This window comes from Dromiciops gliroides, chromosome 2, assembly GCF_019393635.1.
Source record: "Dromiciops gliroides isolate mDroGli1 chromosome 2, mDroGli1.pri, whole genome shotgun sequence".
Classification (NCBI taxonomy): Eukaryota; Metazoa; Chordata; class Mammalia; order Microbiotheria; family Microbiotheriidae; genus Dromiciops; species Dromiciops gliroides.
Genome location: NC_057862.1, coordinates 36,510,536 through 36,527,136, shown reverse-complemented (window position 1 = coordinate 36,527,136; position 16,601 = coordinate 36,510,536). Strand labels below are relative to the sequence as shown.

General features: G+C 42.2%; 2 protein-coding genes across 3 annotated transcripts in view; one reads left to right on the top strand and one right to left on the bottom strand.

The window, feature by feature from the left end:
* DNAJA4 (DnaJ heat shock protein family (Hsp40) member A4) overlaps positions 1 to 16,601 on the top strand; it is a 17,730-nt gene extending 1,129 nt beyond the window's left edge. The window contains exons 3-8 of the mRNA XM_043982003.1: positions 4,446 to 4,626; positions 6,650 to 6,754; positions 7,484 to 7,711; positions 9,926 to 10,156; positions 14,262 to 14,362; positions 14,447 to 16,601. Of these exons, the coding sequence (XP_043837938.1) occupies positions 4,446 to 4,626; positions 6,650 to 6,754; positions 7,484 to 7,711; positions 9,926 to 10,156; positions 14,262 to 14,362; positions 14,447 to 14,662 (1,062 nt within the window). The 3' untranslated portion in view covers positions 14,663 to 16,601. The remainder of the gene's footprint in view (positions 1 to 4,445; positions 4,627 to 6,649; positions 6,755 to 7,483; positions 7,712 to 9,925; positions 10,157 to 14,261; positions 14,363 to 14,446) is intronic.
* Positions 6,870 to 16,601, bottom strand: part of WDR61 (WD repeat domain 61) — a 32,442-nt gene continuing 22,710 nt past the window's right edge. For both annotated transcript variants that reach the window (XM_043982004.1, XM_043982006.1), the window contains exon 12: positions 6,870 to 7,661. The gene's annotated coding sequence lies outside the window, so the exon portion shown is untranslated. The remainder of the gene's footprint in view (positions 7,662 to 16,601) is intronic.

Here is a 16,601-nt window from a genome sequence, read left to right as displayed (position 1 = left end):
CCTGGGCGTTGAAAGTTGAGGGAAAAGAATATTTAATCCCCGAGCCCCCCGGAAACGGGAGCCCCGCTGGAGCTGTGGCCGCAGGGGGAGGCCCGGGGCCCGGAGAGGGCCGAGGAGGGAGGGTCTCCACCCCCGCCGGGAGGAGGGAAGGGGAAGGGGAAGGGGAAGGGGAAGGAACTTTGGTCCGAAGCAGGCAGCGTTTAATCGTGGTCTTTGGCCCCTTCGGGAGCCGGCCTCGGCAGCCGGTAACTGTCAGCCCTAGCAAGCATTTCTCAAGGTGCTGAACTGCTGGCCGGACCAACGATCTTTTTTTTTTTTCTCCATGGGAGAACTGAGTAGACGCGGTGGCTGCCTCGGGGTCAGAGCTGTCACCTTGGCAGAAGCTGGAGGATGAGGGGAGGATGGCTCCAGTGGCCATCAAAGAGCAGCAATGCAACTTTCCATAAATGTTTAGACACAAAGCTTTAAACGGGCACAGAGTGGTGAAGAGCTTAAAAGTGGATAATCGGTAGAACAGGGACCGCATTTGGCCATCCCTTTAATGTTTACCGAGGGCTGGGTGAGTAAGCTTGTCCACATTCACGTCGTTTCTCTGTGGTCACCAATGAGGCACCTACCTGTCAGTACCCAACTCTTCCTCCGTTAATTAAGCTAAGAAAAATCGACCAGTTTGTAAAAATGAGAACTAGAAACCCTAGCGCTAGGTGTGGTTGGTAGTTGGTGCACACGGGTCATTCTCGATCCCTGCTACGCGGGGATGCCGAAGCTGGTGGGTCTCCGGGGCTCGCTGACTTAGTGACCTGTGCGTAGTAGGGCTAAAGCTACAATTGGGTGGTGAGCTGGGGTGGGAAGGTGGGGGAGTTCAAAAGCTTCCCGCCAATCACAGGCTCAGGGCTGAGCAGTAACCCCCTTCATTTACAACCTGGGTGATCCAGTGGCCCAGTCTCAAACAAACAAGCAAGAGGGACGCTTTTTTGGTTAAAGTGCCGAATTTCATACTTTTGAGGAAAACAAAAAGACTATCAAACACTGAATTCCTGGAGAACCACACCACGGTCGCTCTCCCTCCCTATAGATAACAGCCTGTCGTTTATGCTTTGTCATTTTCATGTAAGCTCTGTAGGCTTCCTTCCTTGGGTCTGGAGCCTGTGTCCTGGATGGCTTGCAGGGGGACGCTTTTAAACCGGCTAGCTAGGCGCCGTTAACCATGGGTTTCTGTTTAGTACCTATGGAAACAACCCTCGTATCAAAATACCTGTTTGCCTTACTCATTTCAGTGGGAGCTGCTTCAGAACATTTGCCTGGGCAGTGATGGAATATTTATATTTAGCCACATGTGCTTTATGTGAACGACCGCCATCGTCACAGGTTTAAAATACTTGCTGTTAGGCCATTTGTCCCTTGCTCACTTATGTTCATTCTAATCTATATTTAGGGGACAACTAATATTCTCTTGTCTCACGTAGGTCACTTTAAGGTCCTCTTTGCTGGTCTGCTAGTCAGCTCTATTGAAGTAGTCGGCACCATGGATGAGCTTATTTCTTTTTAGAAAATGTGATTCAAGATTCTTAAAGGCTTTACAAACAAACCAAGTCGTAGTTCTCCAAAATGGTGGTCTTAAATTAGATTGCTTTTTTACTACATATAACTTAGTCCTTATCAATCCCAGATCAAAAAGTTCATTGCCTACAAGATAGAATATAGACTACTTCACCTGACTGGCATTTCAGATTATCTGCAATTAGCTGGCTCCAGCCTCCTTTCCCACTCATTATTCCCCTTTGTGTATTCAGTCATCATAGCTGGTTTCAGTTCTGCTATTCCCTGTGCCCATTCATTCCCTCCAGGCTCCTTGTACCCCCACAAATTCATCTTCAGCCATAAGCCCCTTGTTCTTGAAGAAATCTTTTCCTTGTTTCTCTGCTATTCACCCCCACCCCCAGGAAATTGTTCTTTCCCTTTAACCTTACCCATTCGATAAGTTAATTCTCTTTAGCATGATGGATGTCGTTAGGGTCCACCTCTTTTGAATTATATTTATCCCTGCTAGTGGAAAGCAAGTTCCTTGAGGGCAGTGCTGGCCACTGCTTTATGGGATTGTGGGTACTTGGGTTGAATAAAGAAATATTTTCATGGGTTGTTTTATGTTAATATTTTCAATGTTTATATAATTCTCTGGCTCTAGCAGAATATTTTCATAACTGAACTAAATGTTGAAATAAGTGTGCAAGTAGGCTAGAGGCTTAGAAAAACATTTTAGTTAGCCATACGACACTGTGCACACCCCACCCCACCTACCCAGACGAACCCATAGCCTAATCTACCCAAGTTTGTCATCTTGAGCTGGGTTTAAATATGATTCTGACTTAAGGAGGGCAGGGGGTGGTTATGGGTAGGGACTAGCTTGTCCTGTCCAGTTTGTCTTTATCTAAGATTAGGGAAGAGAATCATAGATTGAGTTGAAAGGGATTTGCCAACCAAACCTTATTCGTTACAGATGATGACGTGAACTTGCCTAAACTAAGATCACGACAAAGGTAGTAAATAAAATAAGAGCTAGAATTGGAACTCGAGTCCCCAGACTCCAAATCCAACGTCCCTTTTCTAAGTCTACGGCCCCAAATGGTGCTGCTGCAGTATCTTACTTAGCAGAGAAACAGGCAAGAACATTACAATGTTAGAGAAGGAACCCTGGTCCAGACCCTTTATGTTAACAAAATAAGGGGAAAGTGAGTAGCAGCCTAGCACATTAAATGAAAATAAAAGGCAACAAAGGACCAGTTGGGGTTTTCCACAAGGGAAAATAACAACGCCCCATAACTTAGATGGCTTCTGCTGGTTTCTAACAAACTCCAATCCCAGAATTCTTGAGGGAGGAAATGGTAGGCATCTTCTTATGTGGAAAAAAAAAGAAAAGAAAAAAGTTCTTATGTAGCTACCAAATTTGGTTTCCTCTGTCAGGGCTACTAGTTCGTTTTTTGTTCTTATTGATGACACTACAGTGAAAAGAGTAAGATCTCTTTCTCTCCCTCCCCTGGCGCTGAGAAGGCTTGGGTCTTCTCGTTCTGTCTTGTTGTGGGTTGTTGCTAAGCATCAGCATTACTGCTTTGTGGTCAAGCTCTTTGTACCCAGACTTCACCAGCTTAGGGCCAGCAGCATAACTGGGGGAGGGGGAGGGGGTGGGGGAAATCAGATTATATAGTACCAGTGAGGTAACTAGTAAGCTTGAGTCACTTGTAAACTTTTATAAGCTCAAAAGATATTTGTAGATGGAAGGTCCCAACCAAACTGGGGATACTGATGATGTTGGGGCCAGTTTCACTGTTTTTGTCTCTTTGATCATACTATTCAGACTGAATGTCTAGTACTAAAAGAAAATAGACAAGGAGAAAAGTTGTTACTATTTAGTGTTAAATTTAAGATACTTTAAAAATGTGTAAAAAGTTCAGTTTCATGTGCAATCCTCTTTTCTGTTTTGTATATTTAACGTGTTCATGCTTGTTTTAAAGTTCATAATAAACAAGAAAATTAAAAAATTCGAAATTTTCTATACTTTTTGTCTTTAAATGACAAATTACCAGTGGTTTGAAGGGAAAATTTATCAAAGCACTTAACTATTTATTCCTACAGTGAAAAAAAGGGCTAGTTAAGCTACTCAAGCTTAAAACTGCACCGACTTTGGGGACAACCCTGCATTGCCTTAAAAACCTCATCCCTATCCTCGCTGATAATCATTTGATGTTTCTCACTGTGATTTGTATGTTGGACTTGCCCATTGTGAGGGTGAGACTTGCCAGTTCCTGAGGGCAGCTTGACCAGTTTCAGTTCCAAAGTCCTGATTCCCTTTGTTACTAAAGGTGCTACATGTTTACCTGTCTGCAAAAGTCGCTCATAGTAGCTACTTCCTTAAAGAAATAATGTACAAAGAAACGCACAGGCCTTTCAGCTCTGCTTGGTCGCAATAGGCGTGCATAATGCATGTAGGCTTTAAGATTTAAGAAGGGCCCCCTGAGCCTCACAGAAAACATGTGAAACCCTAATTCAAGTAACCAGCCCATATTACTTATGTAGGAAAAACAGGATAATCATGGAAGTGAACTGTCTTGGCCCTATGAGGCACCACTGATGAGGAGGCTGCACACAGTACCTGGAACAGAAGCCCCAAATCCAGATTCTGACATGTCCTGGCAACACAGCTATGTGTGGTCATTGATTGGGCCCCTCAGAGGTACCCTCATCGGTCTCTTGCCCTTGCCTTACCTATTGGCTTACCAAGAGAATCGCTTTGTAATCCTTACAGCCATAAACAAGCTACTGTTATTGGAAGAGCATCAAGGAAGGATAACTGCTGGCTCAGATGATAGATAGCTCTGCCTGTTAAAACTGTTCAACTCAGGTCTCCGGTTTTGTTGCTATTGTTATTTTTTTGTTTGTTTGTTTTCAAGTTTAAACTCATCTCTCAGGCCTATGAAGTACTTTCAGATGTAAAGAAAAGAGAAATTTATGACCAGGGCGGAGAGCAGGCTATTAAAGAAGGAGGCACCACAAGCGGCAACTTCTCATCACCCATGGACATTTTTGATATGTTCTTTGGTGGCGGAGGACGGATGACTAGAGAGAGAAGAGGTAAATGGCCTCTGGGGATTCTTTTTCAAAGTTAAAAGTTTTAAGTTTACCAGAATTATACATACAGGGGTCCTTTCCTATGCCACTCAATTTAAGTTCATAAACAAGAAAACTAAGACTGAATTTCTATATACTTCTACACAGTATTCTAACCTGGTTTCTTCTGGATTATAACTGAATATAGGTAATTCTGAGTATTAGAAATTAGATGTTTTACGGGGCCTGTGAATTTGGATAGGAAAAAAGTATTTTTCTTTTCACTGAATAAGTGAGATTTAACATTTCCTTCAATTTTGAATGTAGGCAACAAACATTATTCTGAGAAGTCCCTAAGTTTTCACCAGCCTGTTAGAGTGCCATCCCTCCCCCCCCAGCCCTGCCCCCTCCCCCAAAAGTTAGAAACCTGTTACAAAGAATTGCTTAGAAACCAAATCATCCCTTTCCCCTCCACATGGAAAGTTTGGTTTTGTTTTGTTAATGTCATGTCAATCTACCAACAAAACCAGTTGCTTAGCACAGTACCTGGCACCTAACTGTTGCTTAAATAAATGCTACTTGACTGAGTCAGCTTTTCTGGTTGCTAAGCTCTGCCTGCCTTGTGTTCAAAGGAGAAAAGAAAGCCTCATTGATCCTTTATTGGGGAATGAGGTGTTCCACAAGGTGCTAACTGCAGCTTCTCCCCGACTCTACCCCGTTGTTTCATAGAAGGAAGGTATTTTATGAACTTGGATTATTAGGTGGTGGGATAATTCAGCAAGGTGCCTCCAGGAACTATGGAGGAGTATCGCTAGGGGTACACTAAAGGGCCCCAGATTTTATGCTTTTCAGAGTAATTTATTTTTGAATGGTCTCTCTGGTATTTCTCGGTGAACTTTACCCCCCCCCCTTACCTCTCTTCTACTCTTCACTTAATCTGTTTATAATCTGATATAATGTAAGAAAAACCAGATTACCAATTTATTAAAATTTTTTGCAAATTAAAAGTAAACAGGGCCCTTTAAAAAGGGAGAGGCTTCATATTTGTACTGCTTGGAAACCTTTTTAACTTGCTTTTTTGGTATGTGGTCTAAATATCTAATCTTCAGTAAGTTAGGCATTTATAAATATACTTATTTTTACTTAATTTACTAACTAGAGTTAGAAGGACCTAGGTTATCTGTTCCAAAAAGACAAAGAATGCTAAAAATTAAAGTGTACCTTTTAAATGAAAATTATCTTAATGTATTTAGTCCCCAACAATTAAGGATTATGGGTACATTTCTTTTACCTTGTGATACTTCTTTGCTTCCTACAAAAAAACTATCAAGCTTTTAAAATTTATAAAATCACATGATTGAGAACTTAAGGATAGGAGATATCCATTAAGACATATATTTATATAAATATAGCTTATATATATATTTCACATGCTAAAAAAGTCTTTAGTGATTTATGAAGTCTTTGTTTTGAATAATAGTTATAAATAAAAATAAGCAGCAACTGTTTATCAGAAATTAGTGGGCTTGGGCAGCTAGGTGGCGAAGTGGATAGAGCACCGGCCCTGGATTCAGGAGGACCTGAGTTCAAATCCAACCTCAGACACTTAACACATAACTAGCTGTGTTGCCCTGGGCAAGTCACTTAACCCCAATTGCCTCACACCAAAAAAAAAAAAAAAAGAAAAGAAAGAAATTAGTGGGCTCATTAAACATTCTGTTTATGTTGCTTTATTTTATATTCAGTACAAGGTGACCTTTCTCTGCCTCACTCAGATTTGTTTTAAGAAAATTTAACTTAGAAAATAGTTTTATTTTTAGCTAAATAATGAAGGTGCAGGACTTTCAGATTAAAAGAGGTGACTTTTAAGTGACCAGAAGAGCCTCATTCACAGAGATATAGAGGTGGAAAAACTCTTTTGAGCTTATTCTCCTGCTGGCCAAAGAGAAACACTAGATGAGATAGAAGCAGCATTGTCCTGTTTTAGCCCGAACGATGAGGTTTCCTAATGCTTTTGTCCTCATATTTGTGTACTTTTTCTTGGAAGGCAAGAATGTCGTGCATCAGTTGTCTGTGTCGCTTGAAGACATATATAATGGAGTCACAAGGAAACTAGCACTCCAGAAAAATGTAATTTGTGAAAAATGTGAAGGTAATGAATTGAGGCTGGGGGGAGGGGTGCGGAGAAGAATACTTCCCCGACTTTAGAGTCAAATATACAGACACTGTAAAGTAATAAAGTGAAATACAACACACTCAGTCACACATACCTACACACCCCTCTTTTCATTATTATATACAGTTTCTCACAAAGTATAAATTGAATACCTGCATCCCCTTCAAAGTCTATGCATTTATTAGTACACATTTTAAAAAAGCAAGAAAACTTTTGTAACTAGCAGATTGAATTTGGGGTCTGGAGTTAGAAAGACATCTTCTGGAGTTCAACTCTGGATTCAGTCTTATTGGCTGTGTGACCCTGGGCAAGTCACTTAATCCCATTGGTATCAATTCCTCATGTAAAAAATGAGCTAGAGAAGGAAATGGCAAATCATTCCACTATCTCTGCCAAGATACCCCCCACAAAAAGTCACGAAGAGTTGCACATGACTGAAAAATGACTGAACAACAGCAAAAAACTCCTTAATTTTCAGGTGGTCTTCAGGATGTGTCAGACCAAAACAAAATATTCGATTCAACTTGGTAGCTATTTTAGGTAGAGATGTTTCTTTGACTTGAGTCTTCCATTTCAGTCTTTATGTCATGTTTTCTAAGGAACAGCCAAAACTTAAACATGTGGCCACTGCCCAGAGCTTTCAGAGTTCTTGCTCCGATTGACTCTGAGAAGATCATAAATTGCATTTTTGTTTTGCTTCCCTAGGAATTGGTGGGAAAAAGGGATCCGTTGAAAAATGCCCCATCTGCAAAGGGAGAGGAATGCAAATTCACATCCAGCAGATTGGGCCAGGGATGGTCCAGCAGATTCAAACTGTGTGTCTTGAGTGTAAAGGTCAAGGCGAACGCATCAACCCCAAGGACCGGTGTGAGAACTGTAATGGCTGTAAAGTTGTAAGAGAGAAAAAAATTATAGAAGTTCACATAGAAAAAGGTGAGGCCCCAGGGAGAGGATCAGCTCCCCCCCCACCCCCCCACCCCACAACTGCCCCCTAGGCCCACCCCCTCTATTCTTCCACTCCCTCTGACCTCTTCTCTTCCCAGCAAACATCCCACCATCTACCACCCACAACAGCTCTGAGAACCCAAGCACTCCTTGTCCTATGAGTTTCTGGCTGAATCAAGTGAAACACAATAGATGGAAAAGGCAAATCTGGTGTAGTTTGTCACACTTTTCCATCTTGCCCCTGACTCTTATAGACACAAGGGCCAAAGAGAAACACTAGATGAGATAGAAGCAGCATTGTCCTGTTTGTGTGGGTAACAGTGGTCTCTCTTTTCTGGAGTTTTTCTCTTCTCCCCCTGCTCCTGATACCGTGACCACCTTAGAAAGCCTTAGGTGCTTGATTCCAAGGTGAATCGAACTGGCTTCTCCTGGTTTGCTGACTTCTTTTAGGATTTCCTTTGAAGACACTCCCCGCCCCACCAAGCCACCCCATTTTTGTTCCCATCCCTCTGCTGTCTCCAGGTGCTTGGGGATCTGTCTTCTTTTTCTTTCCCCCTTAGATCCTTGAAGCTGTCTCATTGTTCCCTTCCTGCTCCCTCCAGTTGTCCCAACATAGGAATCAGGCCCAATGCCATTCTTGATGTGTACCAGGCAATATCACAGCCCTTTCAAGCTTAACTCCAGTGCAAAAAAATGCCCAATTGATATGCGAACACTTCTATAAACAGCCAACAGCACCCCCCACCCCATACCAAAGAAAGAACAAAATCCGGTATCAAAAAATACAGTGCTACTCTTCATTCTTTACATTTCTGTGCCTGCATGTCAGTGTCAGTGTTACTTTGTTTTGGATTTTTTTTTAGTCATTAATATTTCATGATTCTTTTAAGAACTGCTCAAATCCTTTTGCCAGATGATTATTGGGAAATAGCTCTTGGTCTTTTACATTTCCAATTGCCTCAATATTTTGAATATTAGACTTTTGTTATAGATACTTGATTCAAATATTTGTTATTGTTTTGTTTTTGTTTCTTTTTTACAATTACATGTAAAGATTTTTTTTTTGAGTTCCAAATTTTTCTCCCACCTTCCCTTCCCTCCCCCCTCCTGGGGACAGCAAACAATTTTATATAGGTTATACATTAGTCATGTTAAACATATTTCCACATTAGTCATCTTGTAAGAGAAGAAACAGAACAAAAGGAAAAAAGCGCAAGAAAGAATCAACAGGAATAACAAATAAGTAACAACAAAAGTGAAAATAGTATGTGTCCATCTGCATTCAGACTCTATATTTTTCTGAATGTGGAGAACATTTTCCACCATAAGTCTTTGGCATTTTCTTGGATCAAACTGCATTGCTGAGAAGAATTAACAATATTACAGTTGACCATCATACAACATTGTTGATACCGTGTACAATATTCTCTTGGTTTTGCTCATTTCGCTCAGCATCAATTCATCTAAGTCTTTCCAGGTTTCCAGGTTTTTCTGCATTCCACCTGCTTATTCTTTCTTACAGCACAACAGCATTCTATTACAGTCATGTACTACAACTTGTTTAGTCATTCCTCAATTGACGGGCATTCCCTCGATTTCCAATTCTTGATACCACAAAAAGAGCTGCTACAAGTATTTTTGTACATGTGGGTCCTTTTCCCTTTTTGATGATCTCTTTGGGATACAGACGTAGCAGTGGTGTTTATCAGTGTTACTTTGCTAGGGTTCAGTAGTACCAGGACACCTACATGTCTCACAAAATGAGAATTAGGAGCGGACTCTACAAACAAATCCAGAGGGCACGTAGAAGAGTCAGTCCTGTTCCAGACTCCTACTGACTTGGCTACATGACTGTGATTTAGGATATAGCACTTGACCCCTCTTTTCCCATCTTCCCATCTCCTATGGAGTCATATTAAAAAGAAGCTTGGAAAGGACTCTGAGGCAGGTAGATTCCAGCCCCAGACACCTACTAGCTATGTGACCCTCGTCAAGTTTACTTAACCTTTGCCTCAGTCTCCTCCACTGTAAATGGGAATGATGATAATGGCCCCTCCTCCCAAGGGTTGTTGTGAAGCTTAGTGCCTGGCACTTAATAGTAGGTGCTATACAAACCCTTTCCCCCTCCCTTCTGAAAAAAGGCTTACCCAAAATACAGTATCTCAGAAAAGGCTCATCAATAAAAGGGACCATGTTTCCTAGGTATGAAAGATGGACAAAAGATTATGTTTCATGGAGAAGGAGATCAGGAGCCCGAGCTGGAGCCTGGTGATGTCATCATTGTGCTTGATCAGAAGGACCATGGTACCTTTCAGAGGAGAGGCCATGACTTGATAATGAAAATGAAAATTCAGCTCACTGAGGCTTTGTGCGGCTTCAAAAAGACGATAAAAACACTGGATAATCGAACTCTTGTTATAACTTCTAAGGCAGGTGAGCGGGCAGGGGCGGGGGGTAAAGAGTATCGCTGTCTGTTAGATATTACTTCCCTATGCTCGCCTGTGAACGCTGCCTGGAGTTTGGTTTTTTTTTGCTTCTGCAAGTTGTTTCAGCGAAATAACTTGGCCTCCAATTGAATACTGCCTCCTCCCACCCCTTTCTGTGCCCTGTATTAGAAGACAACACTATTCACATTAGGCCATGCTTTTATTTTTTCCAATAGTAGTTATTAAAACAAATCCAGCCACAACTCTCTCCTCTGGGCCCTAGGCGGTCAAGTAAAAACAAACAAAAATCTCAGACACAGACACATGCTTGGGATTTCCCTGACAAGATGTTTGGCTGCTCGCACATTTTTAGCTCATCTTTAAGTGGTTCCCGAAAGAACAATGTTCTAGTTTCATCTGCACACTGCAGAGTAAGCTGATGAAGTCAGGCTCTCAAATGCAAGTGAGTTCCAAGGCTTAGAATCCAAACGTAACATTCAGACACCAACTCAGTGAAGGGTTCCAACAGGAGGTTGTAGAGAGCCATGTTCTAACAGGTCTTCTCCGTGTTACTGCCCTGGTCATGATGATAAGTAAGTCTGCGCTATTCAAAACCCAATCTTCATAGGTTTAAGGATCAAGGACTGAAGAAAGAGGAGTAAGAGTGGAATAGCTCACGGACTGGTCAAACCAGACTTCTGACCAAAGCTGAGAGTAACAAGGGATGGAAGGACGAATTGAGCCATGAATAAACACTTCAGAAGTGACTGGCTCCTCTCCAAGGAATCCCCTTTTCTATGTTTCTCTTGTTTCTCATCTCTTATTTGGTGTTCACTCATCTGTTCTCCCCCACCCACCATACCTCTTTCTTCCTTTCTCCCAGTCTTGCTTGAATGATAAAAAAAATATATTTCTGAATATCTTCTCCCCTTAAAAACAAGGCTAAAAGTGTAGGTTTCCACACAGTGGGGTAGGGCAGGGTACAGTCCTTAAAGGGGAGCACACATGCCCTGTGGTCACTGATACTACGAGAAACTGTTTCTGGGGCCTCAGAATGAGAAGGAAGCAGCAAGGGACCAAGGATGGACCCGAGACCCACATCCTAGCAGATCTGGCAGCAGTGCCGAGAACTTAGCAAGAGCACTGGGACTGCTGCTGCTGCTTACTAGCCTGGAGGGAGGACGATTTCTAGACTTGAGCCCATGAGGGCAGAGAAAACTCTGCTTGCCAGAATCCTCTCCTCTTCCTCTCCCTCTCCCTCTTCTCTCTCCTTTTCCCCTCCCATCCCTTTCTTGTATTTCTCATGTCTGCCTGCTTTCCTTCTAAAGTACTAACTTATTTATGCTGAGATGTACCCATCTAGAAAGATCAGCTTCCCAGAGAACCAAGATTTTTTAAAAGCCCTCAGCAGCCATGGTTAGCTGGTATCAAATTTGTATGTTGTTCCTAACCCCTCAGGTCTCCTTATTTCCACCTGCTTAATTTAATTTTAGACATAATTCTAACAAGGCCAGTTGTCTAGTTTGTAAGTTCAGAGTAAATCAGAAAATGGGGGAAGAGGCAAGTTGCTAGAAGCAACCACAGCACCAGCAGCAAGAAGTTAACAGCTGCCACCAAATAGAGATGGAAAAGCTAAACAGATGAAAGAACTCGAACTCCACAATAATCCCGGGGTTAGTCAACACACACATAGCTGATATGCCTTTACAAAGCCTACTAGTAGAGTAGCAATTTGTTTCTTAGTGGGATCTCAAGTCATAAAAAAGGGTTGTGTTCAATGATGTTTAGTTTAAGAAAGTAGAGAAGTTTAAAGTAGAAGAGAAATGACTTTTAAAAAGATTTCTGTTAGAAATGCTGGAAATTATGTTTTACTATTTGAGGAAATAAGCTGCTATTACAGTTAGAAAATCCACTTGTGTGGAAATCTTGTGTTCCCTGAGGATAGCATATGTTCTTTTCTTCATGCTCATTTCTCCAATGTTCATTATTATAGTAGAAAAACAATACATACCAAGAGGCCCCTTTCTCTTCCCACCTTCCCCAAACGTACATAAGTCATAAAACTATTATCAAACGAGGACCCAGGCCCGGCACTTTGGAGGTATTTTGGGGTTGGAAAACAAGACTATTCTAGGACAAAAATTAACCTTACCCTCTTAGGTCTTTGTATTCTTAGTCGAGCAGCAAGAATACCAGCACAAGTCTCTAAGGAAGGAATCATTTCCTGGCAGCCTGTCATCCTAAAAGCAACAGTTCAGCCACTCCGTGATAATACTTAACATTTTATTCCTCGGTTTGTGTGGGCATTAGTTTCTTGATGAAGTTGGGTTTTTCAAATGATAATTTTTTATGGTGAATAGTTTTGTAAGCAAATTCCAAGCAGCATGTCTGAGATTATTAAGATTTTAAAGGAAATGATTTGTGGGGTGGGGGGAGGAGAACCTGACTCAACAATGTTTATTTATATGGAAGAAATAGCTAGAGGTGTACGTGGACTTCTGGCTTGAGCCAACTGTGCCCTTGCTGCTTTCAAAGAAAACAACAAAACCAAACCTTAGCTTCAATGGCTGGACAGAAAATGACAGGGACTACATTTGGGCCGTCTAGAAGGCAGAACCAGTGTAAGTTAAGTTTAAACCAGAAACCTAACCACTGTGCTTCTTTATTATAGCCTTTTAAAAAGTATGTTAACGGGGCAGCTAGGTGGCACAGTGGATAGAGGACTGGCCCTGGAGTCAGGAGTACCTGAGTTCAAATCCGGCCTCAGACACTTAACACTTACTAGCTGTGTGACCCTGGGCAAGTCACTTAACCCCAATTGCCTCACAAAAAAAAAAAAAAAGAAAAGAAAACAAATAAAAAGTATGTTAACTTAAAACACACACACACACACACACACACTCTCTCTCTCTCTCTCTCTCTCTCTCTCAATGGCACAGAATTGGCTCAGGCTTGAGATCAACTAAAACATGTAACTTTTACTTCCACATAAATACCGTCAAGCCAGCTCTCTCTTGTCCTGTACTTGTGGGTGATTTTTCTGAATCTTATTTTGCTCAAACTAAAATGTGCTCTGGTCCATACTGGCAACCCTCCCCTTGTAGTATATAGTTACAGATGGGGTAGCAGATTTCAACTCTAGAAGAACTTGCCATTACTTAGAAACTTGGTAGTCCTCCCTCATCATGACAAACTCCCCATGGCCTCATGATAATGGGGATATTGTCAAAGGCACCCTGCCATGAGGCAGAAAACCTCCTAGGCCCCCAAAAGTGCCTCCACCTCTGGCATGACAGCAAACTGCTACGAGGTGCTACAGCAGTTATCCATCTCCATGAGGCCTCACTGCTGGGGTGCATGATACTGATATTCTAGAGCATAATCACCTTGGCTAACAAGTTGCCAAGGAGAGAGATCAATTCTCTCTCTCCCACCTATCTTAATTACCTTGCTAGTAGCCCTGTTTTGTCCCCCCTTAGCTGCTTGTGATAATCGTTAGTGACCATCACTATTATCCTGAGACTGAATTCAGGAGCCTAATATTGTATCCTCCAACCTCCTTCCCATTGTATGTGGGTGAACTGTGTGGTTAAATGTTGGACAGTAGATGCAAAGGGGAGAATACTCACAAAAACATGTCCTTGAGGTGTGTGTATGTAAGGAAAGAGTTTAGAAATTGGCTTTGTGTTGCTGCTGAGAGCTGCTTTTAAAGGCACACATTAACTTTATGTCTGATACTCAGTGTTAATAAGAAACTCCCGGTGCTCTCCCAGCTGCCTCTGTGCCTGGCCCTTCTCAGATGACAGATCCCATTCTCAACCTCCCCCACTCTAACAGGTAGCATAACCTGCTTCAGCCAGAAGGTCATAAAGATTTGTCTTTGAATACTGTCGAGAAGAGGTGTGGGAGACAGAAATTCTCATGCCTAGATTTCCCACTGGATCCTTTTCTAGATTTTCTGGTAGCTTAAGGTGACCTTTCTGAGGCTTCAAACCCAGCCCCCCAGGTTCACACCACAGTGACACCAGATTAGATAGGTTTCATTCGGGTGTATCATGGAACTAGAGATGAATTGTCTAGTGCCTAATAAGACCAATCTCTCTTGTGGGCAGGTGAAGTGATAAAGCACGGTGACTTGAAGTGTGTACATAATGAAGGCATGCCCATCTACAAAGCACCACTAGAGAAAGGCTCTCTCATCATACAGTTCTTGGTGAGTCTGTTTCCTCTTATCACATAACATCTATTCCAGTGGCACTTTTCCCTTCCATTTATCTGGGCTTCCCCCTCAACACAGGTTATCTTTCCTGAAAAACACTGGCTCCCCCAAGAAAAATTACCTCAGTTAGAAGCTTTACTTCCGCCGCGACAAAAAATAAGAATCACAGATGACATGGATCAAGTAGAACTCAAGGAATTTAACCCCAACGAACAAAGCTGGCGCCACAGTGCAGAAGCCTATGAAGAGGACGACGAGGGCCCCAGGGCGGGAGTACAGTGCCAGACGGCGTGATGTGGCGGGGTGTGAGCGGACTAGCAAACTGATGAATGTAAAGTTGGCACAATGAAAATGGCATCCTTTAATAGTCTTGTGTTTGGGGCGTCATGTGTGTGCGTGCGTGTGCGCGCGCATGTGTGTGTGTGCGTGTGTGTGTGTGTGTGTTCAGCACAAGGAATTGCTGAGTGTCCCATTTTCTGGTTGTATCTTAAGTTATAGCTTAATTTATATTTAAATGTTTTTAAGTGTAAATCACATCTAGTCTGCATATGGAATCTTTTTATTTACACTTCTAGGTTGTAGCTTTGAGAAGCCCCTCATTCAGAGTTGTGGTTCTCAGGCATCAGTCCCATCCCCAGAGCAGAGCTGGTGCTGCAGGGCAGTCGGGCAGCCACAGGCAACCGCACCCCATCCCACATTTGCCCATGCCAGTGAGAGAGGCTCTCCTCTCTGGGCCCACCCACTGCTGCTAAGATGCTGCTTTGGGGAAGGCCCAAGATGCACCTACACACATCCCTCTGTCTGCCTTACCACAGGGAGAGGGGAAGGGCAGCCTTCAGCACCCACCAGAAGGTGGGCCAAGATCTCCCTTCTCGCCTGGAAGTTACCAGGCAGTCTTGGATTGGATTCTTACATCACTACTAAGCTATCCAAAACATTTGTTGGTATAAGCAAAAAAAAACCCAAAACAAAACAAAAAACAAAACCTAAAAAAAACCCAAAACCCAAAAAACTTAAAAAAAAAAAAAGTTTGGAGATTATATTGAAAATCCAGTTTGGCTGTAGTCCCCTTGGTTGCCTGTTGCCCATTTTACATTGCTTTTCTAATGTTGCTACCCTATAGAACACTGACCAACCCAAACAACCCCCTCTGATGCTGGGATGTCTGTAGTGAAACAGTAGCAAGTGGAGATATTTCCGTGTCTGAGCGGCTTCAGGAACCATTTGTAAAGTTCTGTAAATCAATTAGTACTCTGTTCAATAAGTTGATGTTTGCCATTTCTTTTACTCACGTGTCCTATAAAATTTAACTTTTTTAAAAAAGTAACAACTGAGTAAGCTTGCTTTTTATACTCGCCAAAGGGTGGCAGACACCAGGCTGGCAGTCCTACTGTCTATTTGGAGGGCTTCCTCCTCTCGCCCTATTCTCTGAAAACACTGTCATTGGCCACTAATGGATCTCAGCTTTGCTCCCAACCCATCACCTCTCTCTAACCTTGACCTCTACCTATCACATTCCATTTTATGTGATATAAGTCAACCATGGGCTGGCTGGCTACCACCACTGAGGTGTGATTGTTGACAGTAAAATGGGAAATGTCATCAGTCGAATCCTTCCAATCTTGTAGTAAATTTTTAAAATGCCAAATATGAGACAATCCTGTTGAAACAGACTTGAGTTAGCTAGGATATTCTTAGCTACAGTGGGTAAAGGCCATTTCTTGAATTCTGACCTATTTGTGAGGCAATGTAGACAAGCAGTCGGGTCCAGGCGACTAGATAATAGTTGCTGGGCTAAGACCTAGAGATAAATCTCATTTGTACAATGCTAATGGTTCCTTTCCCAGTGACTCAAAATAGCCAGATTTAGCTGGTACCACACAAGAGGTAGGACCCAAAGTGCTCAAAATGTATGCCTGGCCAATAATAAGGTGCCCAGAACAGAGCAGTGTGATGGATTTCTTTGTGCCTGTACACAAATAAGGTTTCATGTGCCCCCCATCCTGGCCATTTGGTGGTGTTCTAACAAGAATGATTAGTACTTAGCACTGTTAGTTCTATCACAATTTAATTTATTTTTTCTACATTCTTCTGTTGATTAAGTAGACTGAATGGGGGACCAGAGAGGGAGGGGAGTTGCTTTAAATAATTTTTTCACTTGTATTTATTTTCAAGTCATTCTAAAAATAAAATTGAGCTGGTATTTGAAAGATAAATGACTTTTATTCCTTTT